The following is a 24,859-nucleotide window of genomic DNA, read 5'->3' on the forward strand; positions in this document are numbered from 1 at the left end:
CAGCTGACGGCCAACTAGCCACAGCTGATGGCCATCCAGTCACAGTTGATGGCCATTTACTACCTGAGTCAGCACCTTTCCACGTGAGGCCGAGAGCCTGGAAACTGCCCTCCACACAGGGGCTGAGCTGGACTCAGGTTTCATCTCTGCCACTGGGCAAACCCAGGTCCCAGAGTGGTCAGCGGGCGGGAGCTTCTGTGTGCCCAGGACCTCAGCACACATGGACACCCGCAGTGCCTCATCAGGCACTCACCCCACCCAGCAAGGACAGAAAACAGTCTCAGAAGCATACAGGTCAGAGGGGAGACAGGTGTGCAATTCCTGGGTCCAGAGCTGTGAAAATGCAACTCCCACAGGCTGCCTCTGTGACACAGAAGGCAGGTGTGGTAAGATTAATTTTATAGGTCAACTTGGCTGGGCCATGGTACCCCGATATTTGGTCAAACGTATTTTAGATCTTTCTGCAACAGTGTTTTTTTAGATGAGGTTAACAAGATCAATGGACTTTGAGTAAAGCAGATACCTTTCTGTGAGCGGGCCTCACCCAATCAGTTGAGGGCCTTCACTGGAAAAAAGATTGACTTCCCCCAAGGAAGAGGGAATTCCACTAGCAGATGGCGCTGCAACATCAGCCCGTCCCTGGACCTTCCTCCTGCCAGCCTGCTCTGCAGAATTTGGACTTGCCAACCCCTATAATAGCACCCGCCAATTTCTTAAAATAATTCTCGCTCTAGATCTAGACACTCTACTGGTTCTGTTTCTCTGGAGAACTTTGCCCACAAAGGATCCTTCCCTGCCCTTGTCTGATGTTTACTATAACACCAAGAGGCTCAGAGAGGTGGAAACATTTGCCCAAGGTCACACAGCTACTAAGTTGTCTGGCAAGTTCTAATTCCACACTACACGATTCCAAAGTATGTGCTTTATTATTATTATATATTTGCGAGATGAGTGTTACAAAGAACTCTTATATCCTCACCCAGAATATTTCACATTTCCCCTCATTCTATAGGTACCTCTTAGCAGTATTATTATATTTGAGTGCATGTTGCAGATATTACACCCCTTTACTTTTTAAAAAAATACTTTGTTTTTCAGAGCAGTTTCAGGTTTACAGCAAAATTGGGCAGAAGGTCCAGAAATTTCCTACATATGTCTTCCCCCCACTATCGACACTCCCTGAAGTGGGACATTTGTTACAATTGAAGAACCTACATTGACACATCGTCATCCAGGCCCCTTAACTCTTGTGTGCCCTAAGAACATGGCTGCTTTCTCTCTGTCTCCTGGTCCTCCCCTCTGGGATGGACCACACCCTCACCCACCCAACAGATATTCATGGTGCTTCTGATAGGGACGCAGTGCTGGACACTGCCCCTCGGCCTGGGCATCCATTCCTCCCTGTGCCACGGTGTGTGTGTGTGTGGGGGGAATGAAACGTCCACTTCTCAGACTCCCTGCAGCCGGAGTTCTGGCTGTATTTAGATCATGTTAAAGGAGGGAGGCAGACGCCACCTTCCTGCCATACTGGTGGCTGCCAGCTTCTGAGAGATGTTTGTGGCTGCCGTCCTGGGTCTGGACCCCAGCTTCGAGGGTGTGAGGCAGTAGGGATGGCAGCAGCAGCAGCCTGACCTCTGATTTAGCCATGGGGGGTCCAATCTGGAAACCAATAGTCCAGTGGAGGTGGCCCCAGCCTCCTCCAGCCGATCCAGGGGTTTCGATGGATTCCCTTGCTGCTTACGACACCTGGAGTACTTTCTGTTTTCCGTGCTGAGCCTTGACTCAGTGGGACATTGTGGCTGGACTGGAGGTCAGCAGTGCCTCCTGCATGGACCTGGTGGATTTACTCTGGAGGGCAGAGAGAAATAGCCTGAGCACTGTTGTTTGGGTATTGGCTCACGTTTAGGCATTTGGGATGGAGGATCCCACTGGTGGCATTCCAGCAGGTCAAGAGAAAAGATAGGAACTCAGTAAAAATCCAAGAAGGCAAGTAGGACATGGCATCAAGATGTAGGAACTGGGGGGATGAAACAGGAAGGTTGAACCAAAGGAGGCCTCCAATGAGGAGGCCTCTGTCCGTGTCTGTAGCAGACAAAGCTAGCCCATCTGGACATGCGCTCCTGCTACCGGCTGAGCTCAGAGAGCTTCTCAAGAGTCCAGACACATACTATAGATCTGTGAGCATCTTCCTGCATCCAGTCCAGACATTGCTAATCAATCACGGCACTCATGCCACTACCTTCCTTTATGGCATCAATGGCAGACATCACCAAGTGATTAGGTCACTCTTCCCAACTCTGTATCCATTCTGCAGGATCCTTCAACACCTAGGGCTCCAGGCAGCCATGACCATCTGAGTGTGACTAAAAAATGAGATGAAAACCCTGCCATCCCCATGAAAAGTTCTTGAACTGGGAAAGGAGAGGTCACTGGGAGGTCAGGGATGGGTTTAAGAGGAGGAAGGATTTGAGCGGGTGTGGATGGGCAGAGAGAAGTCAGGGAGAAGGAGGACATTCTCGGCAGGCGCAGGGTACAGTGTGGGATGCAGCTGAAGCTAGAGAATCATACGGGTGATGGAGAAGCTGGAAACCCAGCCCGGTGCCAATCTATGGAGTCTGGACTCCAGCGTGTAGGCCACAGAGGGGAGGGGGTATGTGAGATGGGTCGTGCTGTCTGATACAAGGGGAATGCAATGAAGCTCAATTGGGCTGGATAAGCAGAGTGGGCTTCCGGGAGGAGAGAGCAGAGCTGGGAGGCAGAAACATCAGCTGGGAGGCTGGACTGAAGAGTAGAGTGGATTCTCTCTCTCTCACACACACACACACACACACATCTGGCAGGTGCCCCTGAGTCTCCCCATGCCGAGGGCTGGTGTCCATCTGTCCATCTGGTATGACCACTGATTTTCTGGGCTTCACACAGCGGCCTGTGGAGGGTACAGAAGATGTTAGTTACCCTTAGCCTTCCTTGAGAAGCCAAGACGACATGGACAGACAGGACACGGAGGCATGGGGGCACACCTGGGCCCTGACTGGGCCCTGCCCCTTTGGGAGGAGTCATGCCCCTCCCCGGACCACACTGCTCCCCAGCAAAACACGCTCCTCGCTGTACCACAGGTCTCTCACCTTCACTGGCCATGGCTGGATGGGGTTGCCATCCCTGCCCATGCAGCACAGGGCAGTCATGCAGGCTGTAGCTTCCTTGGCCAGCAGGTCCCAGCGGGCATTGTGGCCCAGGTTGCCTGTTGGGTCAGCTGGATCCAGAATGATGGGCCTGCAATTCCCATCCAGGGTCAGTCTTACTCCTGACAACATTTGGGTGTCCCCCTGTGGGATTGGTTGGACCAATTTCCTCCCTCACCCAACACTCTGTAGGGGTCAGGGGCAGGGCCCAGAGACTCCTCTGTGCTCCAGGAACACACACTAGAGGACAGGATAGAAAATAAGCTACACATAGGCCCCTTCTGCACCCAGGCAGACATTACCAATCAACCATGCTTGCCCCTTCTGCATGTAAAGCAAGCATTGTTAACCACAGTTAATCGACCACAGCACTGGTTCCACTACTCTCCCTTCCTGCACCCCTGGTCGACGTCACTAACTGATGAGGCCACTCTTTACAGCTGAGCCAATTCACGCCTGCAGAGAGCTTTTTAGCACAGCACTCTAAGTAGCCACTACCCACTGCCTGAGATGCATCACAACTTGATGAAGCCTCTCTGTTGTCTCTGTAGCAATTCAGAGACGGGCAAAATCCCAAAGAATGAGACATGCTTATGTTACCTGGTGGGTTCACAGGTGGGGTCACCAGGTTTAACAAATACATATAGAGGCTGCCCAGTTAAATTTGCGTTTCAGATAAACAATGAACAAGGGTTGTTTTCTAAAGCATAAGTATATCCCAACTACTGCGTGGGACATACTTACACTAAAAAGGTATTCACAGTTTCTCTGAAATCCAAATTTAACTTGGAGTCTTGCATTTCAACTGGCAACCCTCTTCACAGGTGACCAGGAAACTGACTGCCTGTTCCTCAGGTGCTAAGCATAGCACTTCTAGAAAAGAGCTCAGTTCTAGAAAGCGGATTTTCCTGTCTCTGCTCTTTGCCCTCAGGAGGTGGAGAGAGAGTGAGTCACCCTAGATCTGAGGCTCTGGGCCATGGGGCGTGGGCCTGAACCTGGGCTTCCGAAGCTGCTGCTCCAGGAAGTCTTTGATGGTCTTGTTCTCACGGTTGTAGTTGATGGTCCAGTAGACACAGAGCTGGCGGTACTGGGTGACCAGCTCCAGGACAGTGCGAAAGCCCTCAGCCATGTTGAACTGGGGGTCCTTCCCGCCCTGCTCCCAGGCATACACCGTCAGGAGTTCCAGCCCATGCTGGGGGGGCAGGGAGCCTTTCCCCTTGGGCATCTTGTTGCACTGGGGAATGAGGAGAAAGATGATGTATTGGTCCGTACTGGCAATGAAGATTTATGGGAAGGGACCCTCCCAGAGCCAGCAAACCCATCCCCAAGCTTTTACTGAGCACCTACTATACCAGATGCCTTGCCTTGCATTATCCCAGCAAGTCCTGTGACATGGTTACTTGTAGGTCAGCCCTATTTTACTAAGAAAGCTAAGGTCCCACAGCTAGGACAAATCCCTCTTTCTGCTCCACAAACCCAGGCTGCCAGCCAGGGCTGGGCCAGCCTCCTCCCAGGAAAGCACTCCAGAGGCCGAGCCAGGGCCACTGGCGGGGCGGCCCCCTCGTCCCTGAGCCAAACCTGCTGGTACCAGTGCTTCACCAGTCGGATCAGACTCTTCAGCTTGGTGGGGCGAGAGACGATGAAGTCCCGCTGCAGCTCTGTGAAGCAAGAGGAGTATTCGCCCGCATTGTGGAAGCTGTGGATGAGGTCCACGTAGACCTGAGGGCTGGGCCTGGAGCGGGAGACCAGCTGGCCTGGAAACAGAGGCAAGGAAAACCGCACTTCATTTCCCAGAGTCAGAGTGGTGCCAACTAAAGTACTTCCGAGATCTCCTACTTGGGTATTTCCCTATGGGTGGTCTGGGACCCCCCTGCGAGGCCACGGGGTATCCTTAGGTGGAGCACAAATGTAGCGTGACCCAGTGTGAGTGAAATCCACGGCGAGCATCTTACTCCCTTTTCTGCCCCCTTTTAACCTACATGTTTCCCCAACATGCAGAGAGTCTCAGCTGGGAGCTAACATGTCTTCAAGGCTCTCTGACATCTGCTCATCTCTCTATCAAAGGGACAGAGCCTCCTGCAGGTGACAGAACCATATGTGGTGAGAGATGACACCACCCTTCTGGTTCCAGTGCACTTACCGGCATTCCTTGAGAGTCGAGCTCTCACTCTCTGAACTGAGGAATTGAATAGATTCCTGATACATTTCTGGGTCAACCTCTCCCTTGCTACTTGTTTTGCAAAATACAGGAACCAAATACTTGGGGATATGGGGGATTCCCTCAGTCGGCAAACTCTCCTGTCCAAAGTCAGAAATGAATAGATACAAAGAGATTTGTGTCTGTTTTGTTCAGGGATTTATCTTCAATGCCTGGAAGAGTGCTGAGCACATAGTAGGTGCATTTATGATTGGACTGATCGAATGGGTCTGTAGCAGGGGGGGAGGGAGTACACAAATACTCGATGCACGGAAACCCTTCGATGTCCTTCTCATCCGATGGACACACTGAGGCTCAAGGTGGAGGAATCCCTTGTTCAAGGTCATACAGCATATTGCTGGGAATTGCTGGGACGAAAACCCAGCGCAGGGCCACTGTTAGTCCATGTAGCCCCTTTGTGTAAATTAGGAAAAGGTGCCCCTTTCTCCAAACACTTTGCAGGGAAGTTGTGATAAACACACACACCTACAAGGCTGACGATATGAACAGGTGTGGTTTGGTTGTGCGCTGCACAACCTCTACAACTGCCCCTGGCAGCCCTGCCTCTGCTTTTCTCCTGCTCGGGACTAGGCCCGGGCACCTCACCGAGGGCATCAAAGGCTGGCAGCACGTCGAAGTCCACACTCTGATCCAGCATCGTCTGGGACGCCAGCGAGAAGCTCAGCACGCGGGGATTCTCCCACTTGGAGATCTCAAACTTCACTTCGAACTGCTTCTCCTGCTGACATGCCTCCAGCTGGGCTCGGATTTCCGAGATGATGTCTGCCCGCCTGTTTCCTTGCTCGGTGAACTGGCTGAAGCAGCTGAGGAAAACCACTAGGTCCGCATCCGAGCGGCCTCGCAGAGCTGTGCCTTTGGCTGAAGAGCCGCCCTGGGGAGGACATGACAGGTGGCTTGACCCCAGAAGTACTGCTTGATGTCCTCCTGCCAGAGCCCATGGGCTCTGGACTCTGAGTTAAGAATTTGCTGTGTGACCTTGGGTAAGTCACCTAACCTCTCTGTCTTACATCTTTAACATGCAGTTACAACATGGCATAGTTGTGAGAAAAAGAAATGTGCAAGGCATAAGTTTAAATCCTTCAACACGTGCAAAGTTTCTCATTGCATCATGTTTAGGGGTTGGGAGGGATTTGAGAATTTTCTTTTTCTTTTTTTAGGCCTGCAGTTGGATCTCAAGCTTATCTCCATCAGGAAGAGCTTTTAAAAATGATTGTTGCCTGGCTCCTATGCCCCTGAGACTGTGACAGGCCTTGTCCATATGATGGGCCTTGGCACCACTAAGCTTCATTTTCCTGGGAGGCGGATGGGCATCAGTATATATATTTTTAAAAGCCTGTGTGATTCTAAGTGAAGCCACAGTTGAGAACCAGTGGCTTAGGCTACCGTCCTCAAGTGTTATGGATGAGGAAGGCAAGGATCAGAGAGGGGAAGGTATTTATCTGGGGTCACACAGCAAGTCACCAGGCCTGGGACTTGTCACTGGCTGAATCTATGCTGACACTCTTTCCAGAGCTAACCTGTGTCTCCCCGTGACTCCAACTGTGAACTGTGGTCATATCTGGTGCAGTGGATAATGTGACTTTTTGTACACCCCAGCATCCTTTCCACCTTCTGGGACCAGCATCTGGGTTTTCTTTGGGGGATTCATTCGTCCCCCACACTCAGCCCATGAGGCCCACACGGGGCTGACTCCATCATATGACCCAGGCTTGGCCAGTCAGCACCTGAGGTCTCCCTGGCGTTCGTGATTGGCTAAGGCATATATAGTCAGGCTAATGAAACTCAATTTCAAGGCTTCTTTGAATTTTGAGAAAAGATAATTCCTCTTTCTAGAAGCTTAGAGAGGCCAAGGACCATCATATGGACAAGGCCTGTCCAAGATAAAAGAGCCAAGAGCTAGGAAGAAAAGCTGTGTCCTGATGACCTTGCATAGGCTCCTGGATCAGGCTCTGCCTGAAGGCAGATCTACTCCAGGGCTTTCCATTTATATCAGCCAACACATTCCTTTTTGTTGCTTCTTTTGAGTTGGCTATCATGAGCAACCAAAAGAAACTTGGTGGAAACATCTGGGCCCTACCTCAGCCATTCACCCATGAACACATTCTGTTTTCTCCTCTCTACTTGGCCTTGTGCTGGTTTCTGCAGGGGCCACAGAAGTGGGTAACGCTTGGCATGGGCCTAGGAAAGATCACCAGCATACAGGACCCTCTTTGTCTACAGCTTTCTGGGGACTCACCTTGACCACCTTGAGCACTTTGATGGGAGAATTCTGGAAGCATTTTTCCCTCAGGAATGCGCAGATGGTATCAACAGCCTTGTTCACTTGAGTCAGGAACTGGCGGTCGGGCTGGAGAAATTCACTGATGAACTTGTCGAGGTCCCCGGCTGGGGTTTGGTACAGGAGAGCGGGCTGCAGAGAGAACCCAGGGAGGGCCAGCTCCAGACAGATTCCCTGTGAACACCCAGGCCCTGTTCCTAGATATCCTATGAAGACAAGACTCCCACTATCTCCTTTATCTCCTTTTTCTCCTCAACTAATTGGCAGATTGCAGCATCAAAGGGACCAGAGTTCAAGTTCTGGTTCTACTACCACAACAAGCCTGTTTCTCCATCTTTAAATGGGGGCGAGAATGAGGCCTAGGCCTCACTGGATTGTCTTGAGTATTAAGCACAGGCTATGAGATTCTGTGACAAAATAACAAATGTGATAAAATCATATCCTTTGGGAGCTGCAAAAGGCTATTGTCTTAAGTGGAGTTCGCCAGAAGCAGGGCCTGTGACGGGGATTCTTGTGCATGCGATTAACTGGGACAGTGCTTGCAGGAAGCAGGAAAGGGTGGAGAAGGCTTAGCTGGAGAATGCTTTTTCCGAATCCCACAGGCAGCTCTGGAGCATGAACTGCATCATAGAAATGGTCCTGCCTTGAAACAAACAAGGGTAAGCCATTTGTGTCCATGTCGCTCAGGCACTGGCTGGGATGGCACAACTTGTGCCTTGGCTGTCAGCCATCAGCATCCAACACTCCTAGCAGCTGGACATATGTGCACCGGCAGGCACAGGGGATGTAGGATGGGGCACCAACAGCGTCTACTGCCTCCGGGACCCATCTCTTACCATCACATCCCAGGGTTGCACAGGTGTCCCTTTTGTACCCATCAAGCAGGCCTGCATCTCCAGGGCTGCTGCCTCCTGGGCCAGTAGCTTCCAGCAGCCCTGGCCCACGTTCCAGGTGGGGTCGGCAGGATCCAGGACCAGGGGCCTGGGGGCAGAGTGGGTGGGCAAGCAGGTGGGAACCAGTGAAGGAGCAGGGCAGTGGGAGAGACTGAGAAGGGGCATGGGGGCTGGGGAGAGGGAGAAGAGTGTCAGGACCTTAGAGCTGGCCCAATGTTGCCCAAGTGCAGGAGGGCCCCTGCCTGGCTGCTTTGCTCCGGAAGCTATTGGGTAGCCCTTAATTTGAGATATGATATTGTACTGTGTTAATAAAACTGGCCTTGGCTGCTGTGGGCCTCCTTTTCTGTGCTTCCTCAGCAGAGTCCTGAAGGAAGCAGAATGAGGAGGAGGGCTGGGGCACCCAAACTCCACCCTGGACCCCTCCTGGGTACAGTGACTCCAAGGTGACAATGGAGGAGAAGGATGATGCAGGGCAGGAAATGAGGTCGCGGTCTGCACCTGGGTTTCCGGAGCTGGCCAAGAAGGTGTGTTCGGAGAGCTGGGTCCTCAAAGCTATAGTTGACTGTCCAGAAGACACAGAGCTGCTGGTGCTTCTGGACAAGCCCCAGGACGGTCCGGAGGCCTTGGGCCATGCTGAAACGGTCCTCCCCACAGCCCCGCTCCCAGGCGAAGATGGTCAGGAGCTCCAGGGCATAGGCTGGGGGCAGGGATGGCCGCTCTCCTTTGTTTTGAGCTGCAACCTAGGTCACCCAAGGCCAATCAAAGCATCAGTGGATGTGAGCCCCTACCGTGTGCCAAGCATGATCCTAAGCACTTGCAGAAGGCGGGGAATATAAAAAACAAAACCACAGGAAGAATAGAACCTTAGAGATGGCTTGGCTCACTCGTCTCATTTTACAGATGGATAAACTGAGGTCCAGAGGAGGACAGTGACTTGTCCGAGGTTACACAGTGAGACCAAGAATCTCAGCCTTGGTCTTTGCCAAGAGTTGTTTCTGAAAGGGTGTATGGGGTAGATGTACAGGAATGGGGGCTGCAACATGCTCATCTTGGTATCCCAACACCCATCACAGCAGTGAGCAACAGTGGGTGCGCAGCAGATGTCTGTTGAATAAATGAGTGCACGAATGCGAGTTGGCACTCAGAGAAGTGTTTAGTGAGGGAGCGTTGAAGGATGCTCAGGATTTAGCACAATTTGCACAGAAGATGGTGATTGGGGAACAGCATAAGCAAAGGCTTGAAGGTGAGAAAGAACAAGGAAAGCATTAGTGATGTGAGGAGAGAGGAGAAACAGATGGCTAGAGAGGGGCTGTGACCCTCACCAAGGTAACGAGGTTCTTTGCACTTGATGAAGACAAGATTCTCTCTTAGCCAGGGGCTTCCAGGTCTGAGCAGGACAGGGAGGATGGAGGAGGCGGGCCTTCCGCTTGGGATGGCCAATAAAAAGCGAAGAAGGGGAGCTTGCTGCAAAGGGGAGGAGCTGATTGGCCGAGGCAAGTGCCATGACAGCAACTGCTTCCTGGGAGAAGCAAGGGAGTATGGAGGTCTCACCTGATGGTACCAGTGCTTCACTAGCAGAATCAGGTTCTTCAGCTTGACTGGGCGAGTGTTCACAAAGTTTCTCCGCAGCTCTGCGAAGCAGGCCGCATGCTCGCCCTCTTGGCAGCCGCTGTCGAGGAGGGTTGAGTAGACCTGGGGCTCAGGTTTGGCGCCAGAGCTGAGCTGCCCTGTGGATGTTTGAAGCACTTTGAGGGCGCAATTCTAATGGAGCAGCAGCATTTCCCATCCCAGCCACTCACCAGCCTTTAGTATTTTAACATTAATTATATAACCTTGCCATCAATAATGTACAATCTATAACATAGACTAACAATCAGGACTATTATTATTTCTTAGCACCAACTACACACGTGTGCTGGGTGCTTTTCAGTAATTTTCACTAACCCATCCAATAACTCTGCAAGATGGGTAATCTTGAACCCAAACAAGCTGTATAGGAAAGTGGTTAAGACAATGAGCTTTGGAGACAGACAGGCCTGGGTTCAAACTAGCTGTGTGACCTTCCCTCTCCGAGTCTCGGTTTCCTTATCTTTAAAAGGGAGATAATAAATAACATCTAGCTCATAAGACTATGGTAAGAATCAAATGAAATCTACATGTAACGTGCTTAGAACAAAGCTCAATAAACATTAACTGTTGTTATTATTAATATTATCTCCCAGAAGAGAAAAACAAAGCATAGAAAAGAAACTGCCACCCTTCTCTTTCATAAGGCTGGCACTCTGGAACAGATGCCTTCTCCTTGAAAGGTGATGTAAAAAGGTCCCCCACTAACAGACAGAGGCTTCAAGGAAGCTTGCCATCAGGACTCTGGGTGGGAGTGGGTGGGAAGAAAAGATCCCCCTTGAGAAACTGAGATCCCAATCCAGATGTGAGATCCAAATTTACAGTATGTGCACAGTAAGGAAATCCCAGACTATTCAATTGATGTAAGACTGGCCTGGGAATTACTGAAACTCTTGGAGCTCAGCTAGAAGCAAAATAAAAACTTGGTTCCCTGAGGATATTTCTCCAACCTAGAGCAGAAGGAACTTCCACAGGAAAAGGAAAGAATACAAAAGCTCCACATATCCCAGAGATGAGCTCACGATAAAAAATTACAAACCACATGAGAAAATGATCCACCCTGAGGGAGAGGCAGGCAATACAACAAAGAGGAGAATGAACACTCCAGGAATTTGAGAATATAAGTCCATCTCAGAGACTAAAACAAGCATATTTAAAATAATTAAAGAGATAAAAGAGTCTGAAGCCACAATGAAAGAATAGGAGCCTAGGAGCAAATAACAGGTTGATTTGAGAAATAGCTACATAGCACTTCTACAAATGAAAAATAAAGTCATTGGGATTCATTACAAATTAAGGAAAGGTAGTAGATTAAACACATTTGAAGAGACTGAATTGGAAGATAGATTTGAGCAGCTGGCAGCCCTGAGAGATAGAGCGATGGGAAATAGAGAGATGAAGAGACGTGGAGGATGAAGTGATTTAATAGTAGTTGCAGAAGTAGAGAATAGAGAAAACACAGGAGAGGCATTATTTGAAGAGATATTGGGAGATATTTCCCCAAAACTAAAGGAAGAATTGAGTTCTCCGATTCAGGAAGCACAACAAATTCCAAACAGTATAATTATAATAAAATAATCTATATACAGACATATCAGAAACGGAAGAATACTATGAACAAAAGAAAGTCTTCAAAGCTACACAAAAGGAAAATAAAACCACACACGTCATTATTATCATCAGCAGCAATCGTCATCATCATTATCATCAACAAAGAAATAAACTGACAGCCGACTTCTCGTCAGCAACCGTAGAGGCCAGAAGACAATAGAAATGGAGGAGAACTGTCAAATATTTCCTTTAAGAGTGAAGTTGAAACAGAAGGATTTTAGACAAAGTCTGAGAAGATATATCACTCATAAACCTTTCTGAAAAAGTACTACAGGATGTATTTCTGTAAGAAGGAAATGAATCCAGCAGGAAGAACTGGAAATTAAGAAGCAATGGTGAGGGGAAAAAATATTGCCAATTATGTTCACAGATTTTAATTAGCACAGGCTGTAAAAAAACAAAAGCAAAAGAAAGTAATCTTCTCTAGTGTTAACCTCTTGTATGTTAGAATGCCAGAAAAACATTATCAAAAGACCAGTACAACTCTATTAATTAGAAATAATGAGGATTATTACTTAATGATAAAAGGAACAATCCAAGAAAAATATAATTATGTACTTATGCATTTCTTAATAACATAGTCTCAAAATATTAAAATCAGAACTTTTCAGAATTCCAAGGAGAAACTGACAAATCTCCATTCAGAGCAGGAGACTTTAAGATACCCTATTGATAAATTGATGGACCAAATAAGCAGAAAATAAGTAACAAAAATCTGAACAAAGGTCATAAGCTAGATCTAAAGGATCTACATAGAAGCCTGCATTCAGTAAAGGAAAGTGTGCATTCTTTTCAACCATGGGAAACCTAGGAAGTGCCAACAAATTCCAAAGAATTGATATCACACAAGGGATATTTTCTTTGTAAAAATATAAGTGTCTAATCACTATGTTGAACATCTGAAATTAATACAATATTGTATAATATTATATATCAACTGTAATTGAACAATAAATTGAAAAAACAGAAAAAGATAACTAAATGCCCAAAGCACACAAACCCCCAAAACATTCAATTGGAAACCCACTTCCAAAAATATTCATGGATGAAAGAACAAATCAGAACGTCATAATTAAAAGTATAAAATATTTAGACCTGAGTGATAATAAAAATTATACACGTAAAACATTTGCTATGGACCTAAAGTGGTACATTAAAGGGAATGTCTAACCTTAATTGCATTTATTAAGATTGACAATTACTAAGCTCAGATTCAGCCCAAAAAGTTAGAAAATTAACCATAAAGGAAACCCTTCAAAATAAGGAAGGACATTTCAACATATAACTTCTTAGGGAAAAAAAAAAAAATCCCAAACAGATATGGAGAATTGTTAACATTTGTGAAATCATAATTGGAGTGCATGGGTGTACGATGTCTATATAGTTTTCTGTATGTTTGAAACATTTTATAATTAAAACTTTTGTAAATTTAAAAGTACTAAATAGTTATGAATTGATGATGATGATGACGTTACGTACTTTTCAATGCTTAGTGAAGTAGGGGAATTAGGATCACAGAGAAGATTGCAAGCACCCTGTTATTTCCCTGGTCCCCTGGGATCCCAATTAGAGACAAGGCACTGGCTGGGCACCCCTCACCCACGGCATCAAAGACGGGCAGCAGACTGACGTGCATCCAGCTTTCTAGGGCTGTGGACACCAGCTGGAACTGCAAAGCCTCGGGCACGGTCTGGTTTGGAAACTTGAGGCTCAGGCCAGGGACTGGATCCTGCCACCAGGATTCCAGCTGTGCCCGCATATCATCGAGGATCTCTGAACGGTAAGTCCCCTGGTCCGTGTAGGTTTTGAAGCAGTTGAGGAAGATGACGAGTTCGGCATCACAGCCACCCCTGAGGTCTGTGCCCCGGCCGAATGAGCCACCCTGTAGAGGAAAGGACATCTCAGGCCAGTGACTCTTTCTTAAGCCTCAGTGTCAGGCTGTGACCCCACCAGCAGCCCCGAAACTGCTCTCTCACTGCTGTTGGGTCTGGGGGCAGGATGACAGACGTAGGCTAAACAAACCCTGTGGCTTCTGACTGTTTGTTAGAAGCCTGGCAGAGTCAAACTGTACCTGCCTGTACCTGCCTTCTGGCCCAAAGCCCGCAAAAGTCGGAAATATATGGCAACAGATAATGGGGATGGGAGGTGGGATGGGGCATGAAGTGGGGACAGTGATCAAAGATTTCAGACAAACACCTGCAGCCCTCACTGATTGCACATCCAGACCACAGGTTGCAAATTGAGGTTCCGGGGCCAAATGGGGTCTGTAGATGCACTCTATTGGCCTGTTTCAATCAATCAATCAATCAATCAATCAATCAATTCATTCATTCACTCATTCATTCAACAGGAATTTATTGAGCACTTCCATGTATAGGGATGCGAGTAAATAAAAGTTACCTGTTCTCCTGGAACTTATATTCTATTGGGGGAGAGGGAGGCAGTGACAGTCAGCAAACAGTAGCCCCCAGAAAGTGCTAAGTGCTATGTGCAGGCCAGTAAAGTAAGGGTCCTGGGAGTGGAGTGCAGGTTGCAGTTGCAAATGGAGCAGTCAGTCTCCCTCGAGAAGAGGACTTGGAGCACAGACTTAGAAGAGGGGAGGGAGAGAGCCAAATAGATGGGGGAAGAACATTCCAGAAAGAGAAAACAGCCCGCAGGAATGTGTACCTGATATCAAGAAGCAGCCAGTATGGAGTAAGTGAAGGTCAGAGAGAGACCAGGGCCAGGCCCTGAGGCCACTGTATTCTCTGAGGATTTTGAGCTGAGAAGGGAAGTGATCTGATCATGGTAGCAGTGGTTTAAAAAATTGTATCATTTAAAAAAAAAAAGCTGGCACTTAAATATACGCCTCCAGCCAGCACACTAGCCTCAGGGGATGTCCACTTCCCTGGCCCATCCTCCTCAGCTGCGCTGCTGTGACTCCTTCCCCTCCCCACCGTGGTCCCCCGATAGGGTCCCATCGGTGTGTACACCCACCTGACTCACCTTGCTGACTCTTGAAGCCTTGTGGACACATTTCTGGAGGAGGCGGCCCAGGATGACATCGATGGCCTTGCTCACCAGCTTCTGGAACTGTGGGTTTGGTTTCAGGTGGTCCTGGATGAAGCGGTCCAGCTCCTTGGCGGAGATCTGAGACAGATCCGAGACCATCCCGGGGGGACAGGGGGGGATGCTGGCAGCCTCTAAGGGGGCAGGAGCTGGGCAGGAGGGCTGCCTGCTCCCTGGCCTTGGCTGCACAGCATCCAGACTGCAGCTGTCCTTCAGGTTCTTCTGGACAGGGTCTTGCAGGACGTGGTCGTCCAAACCTGACTGTGGGAGGCCCTGGAAGTTTGTTGAAAGAGCTGTCTTACACGTGCAGAGGTTTCTACCGTGTTTCCCTGAAAATAAGACCTACCCCGAAAATAAGCCCCAGTTAAGATCGTCAGCCAGACGGACGCATTTAGTACATCATGACGATGTTCCAGAAGATGACATGACTGTATTTGAATACATGTAGATTGTTGTACATGAAAAAAATAAGACATCCCCTGAAAATAAGCCCTAATGCGTCTTTTGGAGCAAAAATTAATATAAGACCCAGTCTTATTTTCGGGGAAACATGGTATGTGCCTTCGCTTATCAGCCCCCTCCCATTGTATAGTCAGGGTGACTGAGGCTTAGAGAGGGAAAGTGGGAGGTGGCCCATATGCGCCTTTGGGCAGATTATAGAAAGGTGCCCTTATGGAGGGGAGAAATTATAAAACGTTCCCGCTGTGGTGGGCAGACACAGCTTGGTAAGCAGACTACACGGAGACACAGGCTTGGCTTGGTGATTAAATTGTTTTACATGCCCGCAGTCCCCATTTTTTTCAGTCTGTTCCACACCCATGGCTCCTGGTACACAGTAGATGCTCAGTAGATGAGCACATACATTATCTGTAAAATCCAAGGACCCCAAAAGCCCCCTCACTCACTGGCACCTTCCAGGGCTCCACAGCGCCCCCTGCTGCCTGAAGGAAGCACGGGCGGTCATAGCAGGACTCTGCCTCTTGGGCCAGCAGATTCCAGTTGCAGGCTGCCCCGTTCCCTACGTCCCACGTGGGATCAGCTGGGTCCAGGATCACAGGCCTGCAAATCCAGAGGGACAAGATGATTCTGGTTAGCAAGCTGGTCCAGATCAGGGGCTCTGGAGTCAAGCCGACCTGGTTCCAATTCCAACTCTGCTATTTTCCAGCTGTGAGATCTGAGGTAGATAACTTACTTCTATGAGAACTTACTTCTATGCCTGATTTGATGGGCTGTGGTGGAGATTAAATGGGAGCAACGGTCCTCAACTCTGCCTGCACATTAGAATCACAAGATACCAAGAGCTACCCCTGGTATCTCTGAGTCACACTCGATGATTTAGCAGTTTCATTCCTAGGTATAAGTCCAACACATACGCGTACACACTGAAATACAAGGCCGTTTATCACAGCCCTCTTTGTAAACAGCCCAGGAGTGGAAACAACCAAAATGTACATCATGAGTAGAATGGAAAACATATTGTGATAAATTCACACAATGAAATACTATTCAGCAATGGAAGGGAATGGACCACAACTACACAAAACTATATGGATGAATCTTAAAGACTTAATGCTGAAAAAGAGAAGTTAAACAACAAAGGACATGCTGTATGATTCCATTTAAATAAGATTTAAAAACAGAACTACAATGACAATGGTCAGCATGGGGTGACTTTTGGGAGGGGTTCACGGAGAGCTCCTGGGGTGCTGGCATATTCTACCTTGATTTGGTGGTGGTTTCACAGGTATGTTTATTTCATAGAAAGTCACTGTCATGCCGGGTATTATGCGGGGTCTCAGCTCCCGCTCCCCACATAAGAATGCAGGATACGGTGAGGCCAAAAAGGAACACCCACGGAGCCATAGACAGGGGTGTCATACCACTATAGTCTTGCTGGCGGCTGGGTTGGAGACACAGGAAACAAAATCCACACGATCTGCAACCCGCCATGCTAACTGCAATCCACTCTTGCTAGCTCAGCCACCATCTTCTTGCTAGCCCCTATTTGCAGCTAGCACAGCCACGGCAGTTATATTAGTGGCCAATGGCTCACTGGTTACAGCTGACGGCCAACTAGCCACAGCTGATGGCCATCCAATCACAGTTGATGGCCGTTTACCACCTGAGTCAGCACCTTTCCACGTGAGGCCGAGAGCCTGGAAACTGCACTCCTGGCTCTGTCCCCACAGTCACCAAAATGTGCACTTGGGATGGTATGTTATGTTAATATGGGAACCCCCTCACTATAGAACATTTTGTTTTAAATTTTTATTGGGGGATATTGGGGAACAGTGTGTTTCTCCTTTTCCCTAGTTTCTTAGCTCCTTAGCCCCTGGCTTTGATTATTCTTCTAATCAGTTTCTGAATTCTAGACTAAAGATTGCTCCTAGAGAGAATCACAGAATGTCGCTCAGGTAACTACTTAAAAGCCTGTGGCTTCCCAACATCCCCCAAGCCATTCCGGACCCCACAGGTCACTTATACTTGTTGATTGTAATCATTGAAGCCTAATGTTCTTTCCAACCCATTCTGGGCCCAGTTCCTGGACAATTGATGCCACCTGAATGACTGCTTGAATGGCCACAGGCTCTACAGAGCTAATGAATTTATTAATTAAAATCTAGTTTTCCTCATTTAGGGGCCTTGGGGATACAGAGGACACCCCAGCAAGATTGCCAGTCCCAACCAAAGAAGCCAGCACGGTCTTCCAGGTGGATCTCGGGACCACTTCCTCTCATCTAAGGTCAGATAGGACGAGAGTTCCATGAATCCCCCAATAGATAGGGGCAGCTTATGCCCCTGCCCAGCAGGAAGCAGATACGGAAGAAAAGACCTCCTGTGCCTCAACTTCCCATAGAGATTTTATGGGGAATCACGTCTCTCAAGGGGAATACAAGGCAGGCAGTTAGAGACAGGCATCTGGTCTCCGCATTACCGCCCAAAAGACTTCCCTTCTCTGCCCAAAACTTCCCCTTTTCATTGTAATTATCTACCCTTATGAGGAACAAATGGGTACAAAATACCCAACTAGATTAAACCGGCCACTCACACCTCCACAGTTTTAAAAAGATGACATAATAGCCTCTTGTCAATCACAGGTGACAATCAAGTGGTCCCACGCCCTGAAAGGAACAGCGCATTCTAGAGAAAAAAGGTTAAAAATGCCAAGTCCTTGCCAGTCGGGCCCCTTTTTTGAGCCTCTTCCTTTGTTCCTAATAATGCAACCTTGGGCCCTTGAGCCATTCTCTACTGCTCAGGTCCGCTCCTATTTCCTTGCAGTGTACTATCTCTTCTAATAAACTGCTTTTTCACTGCTTTATGCTGAGGAGGGCCCAACCTTCCGTAACAATGTGTCACTAAAACGTTCATGCACAAAACATATAGCATATTTTTAAAAACTCCCACAAGTGGTTCTAATTTGCATCTGGAGCTGAATCCACTGAATTAGGAAGTGCACATGTAGCATTTGGCTTTGGCCCTCAGTAGATACGACCTGTTTTATATTTGTTAATTATCTCCCCATGGCTCAGGCACAGGTGGGGTCCTAGGAGGTACCTGGGTCTCTCAAGCTGGCGCTGCAAGAACCTCTTAACGGCAGGGTCCTCGAAATCATAGTTGATGGTCCAGAAAACACACAGGCTCTGATACTGTTGGATCAGGCCCAGGACGGTCCGGAGGCCTTGGGCCAGGCTGAAGGCGTCCTTCTTACAGCCCTGTTCCCAGGCGTAGATAGTCAGCAGCTCTAGGGCATAGTCTGGGGGCATCTCCCTCCTCGTCTCCTCTGGGCACACCTGTAAGAGGACAGGGCAGAAGGCTCAGGATTAAGGGGAGGGAAGAGCTAGTTTTCTGCAGGACTTTGCTGGATCGCTCAGCCTCCGGGGTGGGAACCCAGCAGGCAGCGCCTGGGACGAGGTGCTGTGTTCCAAGCCTGTTCCGAGACCAACCTTGCGTTTCTCATCAGCCCTCACTGCTGGGCCTTCAATGGTGTGGTTGGCTCATATTCTGGTTGGGAAGGCAGAGGTATGAGATTCAAGGCCTCAGGCGTGGAGAGCAGTTAAGAGAGGCCAGCGGGTAGTCTGAGACTGTCACCTGTTCTCCCCATGTAAAAGCATGGCAGAACTTGCCCAAGGTCACACAGCAAGTCGGTGGCTGAACAAGAACTGGTATCCAGGATCTCCTCATTCCAGACCTGCTTTAGGATGAGTGGTCCAACACAAGGACAGAGCCACGTGACTTAAGATTTGGGGTGGCCTGTTCGCTCTTCTCGAGTTACCCCTTCCCCAATACACAACAGTCTATCAACAAGTATGAACAGCATGGGGGGGTATTCCTGAGGTTGAAGAGGGCAGTGTACAAACTTGCCATTACTTTATACTACACAGAAAATATTCCAGAGAGTTTCAAAGCCTAAATATGAAAAGAAAGTCTTAAAACCTTTTGGAAGGAAACATGGAAGAATAATTTTAGAAAGTCAGAATAAGCAAAGGCTTCTTAAATAAGCCTCACAAAGCATAAGTCACATAAGAAAAAGATGAACACATCTGATTCCATTAAAATTCAAACGTGTTTGGTGACAATAGACCTACAAACAAAATAAAAGAATAAGCCACAGACTGGGAGAATAGTTTTGCATTATATTAACTAAATAAACATCAGCACCCAGAGTATGTAAAGAGCTCCAACAAATCAACCACCAGAAAGCAGCGAACAGGCAATTCCCAGAAAGAGAAACATGAATGGCAGATAAACAGAAGAAAATATTCTCACTGTCACGGAAGCACAAAATCAGTCATTGGCCTGGAGCCTGGATCCTGACTGGTGGCCTCACCTGGCGGTACCAGTGCTTCACCAGCAGAATCAGGTTCTTCAGCTTGGCAGAGCGCGTGTTCACGAAGTTCCTTCGCAGCTCTGCGAAGCAGGCCGCGTGCTCGCCCGCGTGGCAGCCGCTGTCGAGGAGAGCCGAATAGACCTGCGGCTTGGGTTTCACGTTGGATCTGAGCTGCCCTGTGAGAGTGAAGGCCTGTGAGTCAAGAAGGGTGCTGGGGATACAGGATGGGGGGCTGGCACTGAGCTCAGCTTGGGGCGCTGGGAGAGAGTGAGGGAATGGGGGGAGGGAGGGAGGATGGATACACCAGTATGGGCGTTGAAGGATGAGGAAAAGTGCCTGGAGCTTCTCAGGAGGCAGGGAGGAAAGCTCTAGGCCAGAAGGGAGGGTCCCCGGCGGCCAGCCAAAGACGGGCAGCCTCATTCCCAGAAGGTTAAACAGGAATGATGTTTCCAGCTGAGTCAGGAGTCCCTACCACCTGGCCATTCTTTCCTCCCGGAGGATCCCTCAGGCCATACGAAAATACCACTGGACATACCTTTAATTAATTGGTGCCATGAGGAATGGAAGCCATGCCAGAGAAATGAAAGGCAAGAGGTTCTGATTCCTTAGCAGTAATTACTAATATTTTCGAGCGCTTACTACATGCCAGGCACTGTGTGGAAAGTATTACCTGACTCTCCTCATTGTATCCCCACCAAAACCCTACAATCATTCACCTCGTTTTATACCTGTGGAAACTGAGGCACCGAGAAATTCAGTGCTCTGCCCAAGGTTATATAGCTGGAGACAGGGCTGGAATGCACAGCCAGCTGACTTCACAGTATGTGCCCACTTCCCATGGGCCTGGCTTGGGAAAAGTAAACACTCCATAGTTTCCTAGGTTCTTGTCCTGACTTATTTGCTGTGTGACTGTGGGCGAGTTACTGTACGTCTCTGTGCTTTAGTGTCTCTATTGGTAAAATGGAAGATAAGACAGTACTGGCCTCATAGGTTTGTTTTGAGGAGTTCATGAGATAAAACATGTCAAGTGCCTGGAATAATTAAGCATTTAATAAGGAGTAGGTATCCTGTTTAATATATCTGTACCTAAAGGGTGGGTATACAGGCATGGGAGAATGTGGCTGTCTGCTAGGACATCATAACTCTGGGTAAAGTTAGGATAGCTACCTCCCAGAGCATCATGGTAAATAATAATAATAATAGAAAAAATAGTAATAGCAATAACAGAAATAACAAATATTCATACAGCCCTATCATGTACCATGCACGAAATTCATTACATGTATTAATGCATGCAGTCCTTCCAACAACTCCAGGACAAACTAGTATTGTCCTGTTACTATTATCTGCATTTTACAGATGCAGACACAGAAGCGTATTATATTAAATCAAGCATGGGTATCTGACAAAGGAAAATGCAAAAACCACGTGAATGCTTTTAAGATAAAATACAAGATTGTGCAGAATTCTGGCCTTGTCCCCAGACCCCTGCTGCTGGGCCCATGTCCATTTGCTCTCTTCCCTGGGGTATTTATGGAAGGGCTGAGCAGCCCTGCTCTAGGCAGTGACTGAAGGACAGTCACCCCAGTTGCTTGAGTGAGAGCCAAGCATCTTGACTCCAGGACCACAGATCCAGGAAGAGCTGGGCCTTCTGGGCCCTTGTGTGGCCCAAATACAATATTTAGTTAAGAAACTGAAGCCCAGAGTGGGTGACTCAGGTCACACAGCCAGTTGTTGGCAGAACTTGAACTGGAAGCCCTGTCTTACTCCTCAGGATCTTGCCCCCAACCCGGGAATGGGCCAGGCATCCCTCACCCAGAGCGTCAAAAGCGGGCACCAAGCTAATATCCATCCAGTTTTCAAGGTCTGTGGATGCCAGTTGGAACTGGAGGACCTCGGGTGTGTCCTGCTGAGGAAACTGCAGGCTCAGACCGGGGACTGGGTGCTGACACCAGGATTTCAGCAGTGCCTGCATCTCCTTGAGGATCTTTGGACGGTGAAGCCGTTGGTCCTTATAGCTCTTGAAGCAGTCGAGGAAGATGACAAGTTCAGAATCACAGCCACCCCGCAGAGCTGTGCCCCGGCCAGAGGAACCTCCCTAGGAAAGACAAAACATAACTCGAATTCTACACTCTCCAATTCCAGTACCCACATGGGCTGGCAGGCAACTTGAGTAAGGCAAGTCGGCTGGGTGGAGACTGTGGCCGCACAGCTCCGGGCATTCAAAGCCAGGCAGGAATGTGGGTCCAGGGCAGCCAGGTCTGAGTTTTCAAGAAAAGCAATTTTTATATGTAAATCCATGATTTCTAAAGGTTTGCAACTAACTTAAAAAAAGATTAAAATTGTTGGTGAAACAAATTCTGGTTTGCAGAATACAGGTTCGCAACCTTTGTCCAGGGTCGGTACAAAGCAGTTACGTAATTTGCTGAATTTCTGAGACCTTTCTGACCAGTGTTTCTTTCTGCAAAGCTTGCCAGCCCAAGGAAGGAATGGAAATTTGGGAAGGGAATTCACATTACTAGTCTCTGCTCTGTGGTTTGCACTCTGTCAGATGTCTGACACCTGTAATCTCACTTCCCTGAGGCACCAAACAGTCCTGATATGGTCACAGATACAGAGTGAGGCTAAACTCCAGGGCCCCCTCTACCCAACCTTGTTCTCCTTGGTCCACCCCAGGGCCCCTGAGTGTACACTGGTGATACAGTAGCTGAAGCTCGTCTCTTCTCTGAGTCTGAGGCATCCTGAGGTCACAATGACAAAGTGACTAGAAGTAATCAGGCCAAAAAGGTGCCTGGGCCAGTGGCTTAACCACACCCAGTCTGACTGTTTCCCCATCCATTAAACAGGGGCAATAATCTACCTCATTGAATGTGATAAAGTGAGAGAAGACTCATTTAATGAGACAATGGTCACTGTCATTTGGTAATTGCTCAGTAAATTGGGCTATTCTGGCTATTACAGAGATGTATTATTTCTGCATCCTTAGGGTGAGGCATAGTCTGGTGAATGAGTGAGTGAATGAATGAATGAATGAATGAGAGGTGACCATTAGCAGCATAGATGCCAGAATCAGACTTTGAATCCTGACTGGACCTCTTACAGGCTTGGACATGCTACTTTAAGCTCTCTGTGCCTCAGTTTCCCCATCTGTCAAGTAGGGGTTAATTAACACCTGGCAGAGCTGTTGTGTGCAGTGATGTATTCTCAGGGCACTTTGAACGGCCCTGGAGCATAGCAAATGTTCTATATAAGTGTTAAATGAATGAAGACTGATAAAAACCCCTCCCCAGCCCCCGGCCCGTCCCCCATCTCAATGGGCCCCGCAGCCTCCGAGGATTGTCCCTGTTTACAAATGGAAACCCTGAGGTTGCCCCTCCCCTGGGAGCCCACCTTGGCGATTTTCAGCACCCGCCACGTAGGGGCAGCGGCGTCGCGGAGACCCCTGCGCTCTCTCAGGGCAGCTCCCAGGGCGCCGAGGGCACGCCGCGCGGTTTCCACGAACTCCGTGGGCGGCTGCAGGCTGATCACCAGGCGGTCCAACTCGGTGGCGGAGGTGCGGTACAAGTCCATGTCCGTGGCCCGGCGCGTGGACAACGGGTGGCACGGGTTCTGCGTGCGGGCTGTGGGCTCCGATGCACTCGCGCTCTCTGGGTTTGCGTCCCAGGGTCTGCACGGTCCCCGGGTGCCTGCAGCGCCCCCTCCTACTTCCTGTGCCAGGCGCGGGGCGAGGGAGGGGTGCTACTGACCCCCTCTCCTCCCGCTTCCCCGTTTCCTCCCGCTTTCTCCGGTTTGCCCCTCCCCTCTCGCTTTCAGTTTCGATTCTTTACGGAGCGCTGGGCCCTGGCACCCATTTCCCGGTTCCCTTCCCTGTGGCGGCTTTCTCGCCTTGGCCTTCCCTCTCTCAGCGCCGGGTCTCAGCACCTTCCCTGGGGGCCCCCAGCTCCGACGAACGACAAACGAAACACAACGGAACAAAACGCCTTTCCCGCAGCAGGTCCACAGAACACAGCGTTGGCAGCGTTTCAGAAACGTGCAGGATGTACGTGAAAATAAGGAACAGTTGCAGAATGCTTTTCCTGCCCTGCTTTACTTTTATCATTTCATTTAATCCTCCCCACAACCATGCTATACGTGCTATTGTTATTACAGCCATTTCATAGGCGAGGAAATGAAGGTACAGAGAAGCCAGGCATGTGTCCAAGGCCACCCCGCTGGAAAGTTGTCAGACTGGATTGAAATCCAGCATCAGCTCGCACTACTACACACTATTCTTACACGAGCCAACTCCTCCTAAATACTTTATACATTTAATACAATTCCAATAAAAATTACATTTTTTAAAACTTCAAACACATCATTCTAAAGTGTCTGTAAGACTTCAGTTTTATTTTATTTTTTTTAAGTGGAGAAATGAGAAAGGAAAATCAGTTGAGAATGGTACCTCTCACACAATATCAGGTATTAAAACATTATAAAGCTTACAAGAGTTCAAGCCTTTGGGGACTGGCCCAAAACTAGGCCTCAGGTAAGTTGCGGAGTGGAGACCGCATCTCCCCGGTAGCCCATTGCTATCTTCATGGCCTGCCCTGTCTCTTTTCAGCTGCTTCCCGTTCTCCACCCAGGTCACCAGAATCCACATGCTTGAACTCTTTCTCAGGACTGGCCCATGCCACAGACCATCCCCTCCTTATCTCACTCAGAAACTCATTAGTCCTCTGCCCCATCACTGAAGAATTCCGCATTTACTCTGCCTTGAGGAAATCTCAGATAACAAAGAACCTTAACAAGAGCTTCCTGAAGTCTGCCTTCACCAAAAGGAGATAGATGGGGTCAGAGGGTGAATTTCAGAGGTCAGAGGGAGAGATGGTGGACTGCCAGTGTGTACACAGTTTATAATTTGAGTAGTGAGTGCCACGTCACTGGGGGCATTTAAGTATAAGAGGAAGACTGTTGTAGGTTAGATGTTGTGGAGCCAGGTGCCTCTACACAGCCATGATTTTCATGCTCATGCATTAATCACGGTCATCATCCGGATGCACAGGTCACTTAGAAATCTTCCCTGTGAGATGGGGGACTGAACACACACTGAAGATCCTACTGAAATGACAGCAGAGATATATTAAAAGTATCATGCCACTCAACAGGTTGGACATTGAGAGAGAATGCCATCCAAGA

General features: G+C 48.7%; 1 protein-coding gene across 4 annotated transcripts; it reads right to left on the reverse strand.

Moving 5' to 3' along the window:
- Positions 1-907: 907 nt before the first annotated feature.
- OAS3 (2'-5'-oligoadenylate synthetase 3) lies at positions 908-23,694 on the reverse strand. 4 transcript variants are annotated; one of them, XM_074321950.1, is made up of 16 exons: positions 23,075-23,691; positions 21,500-21,782; positions 19,685-19,860; positions 18,412-18,647; positions 15,768-15,915; positions 14,785-15,129; positions 13,408-13,690; positions 10,123-10,298; positions 9,070-9,311; positions 8,515-8,659; positions 7,637-7,810; positions 5,986-6,271; positions 4,761-4,936; positions 4,178-4,416; positions 3,126-3,273; positions 908-2,926 (listed from the first exon to the last, which is right to left on the reverse strand). In XM_074321950.1, the coding sequence occupies exons 1-16, from the start codon at positions 23,252-23,254 to the stop codon at positions 2,915-2,917; spliced, it is 3,249 nt and encodes a 1,082-aa protein (XP_074178051.1). In that variant the 5' UTR covers positions 23,255-23,691; the 3' UTR covers positions 908-2,914. The 4 variants fall into 4 exon arrangements, with proteins under 4 accessions (XP_074178051.1, XP_074178050.1, XP_019589648.2 ...); XM_074321949.1 differs by having other exon boundaries at positions 15,762-15,915; positions 23,075-23,689; XM_019734089.2 differs by having other exon boundaries at positions 14,794-15,129; positions 15,762-15,915; positions 23,075-23,687.
- Positions 23,695-24,859: the final 1,165 nt, after the last annotated feature.

Source organism: Rhinolophus sinicus, linkage group LG16, assembly GCF_036562045.2.
Source record: "Rhinolophus sinicus isolate RSC01 linkage group LG16, ASM3656204v1, whole genome shotgun sequence".
Classification (NCBI taxonomy): Eukaryota; Metazoa; Chordata; class Mammalia; order Chiroptera; family Rhinolophidae; genus Rhinolophus; species Rhinolophus sinicus.

Bases quoted from the DNA above. Each gene is read 5' to 3' on its own strand.
- OAS3 (XM_074321949.1), bottom strand. From the start codon at position 23,254: ATGGACTTGTACCGCACCTCCGCCACCGAGTTGGACCGCCTGGTGATC. The intron at 19,861-21,499 runs GTGAGGGATGCC...TCACTCTCACAG, and splicing joins GCCCGCTTTTGACGCTCTGG to GGCAGCTCAGATCCAACGTG. The intron at 3,274-4,177 runs GTTCAGGCCCAC...TGGGAATTGCAG, and splicing joins CAGCAGCTTCGGAAGCCCAG to GCCCATCATTCTGGATCCAG.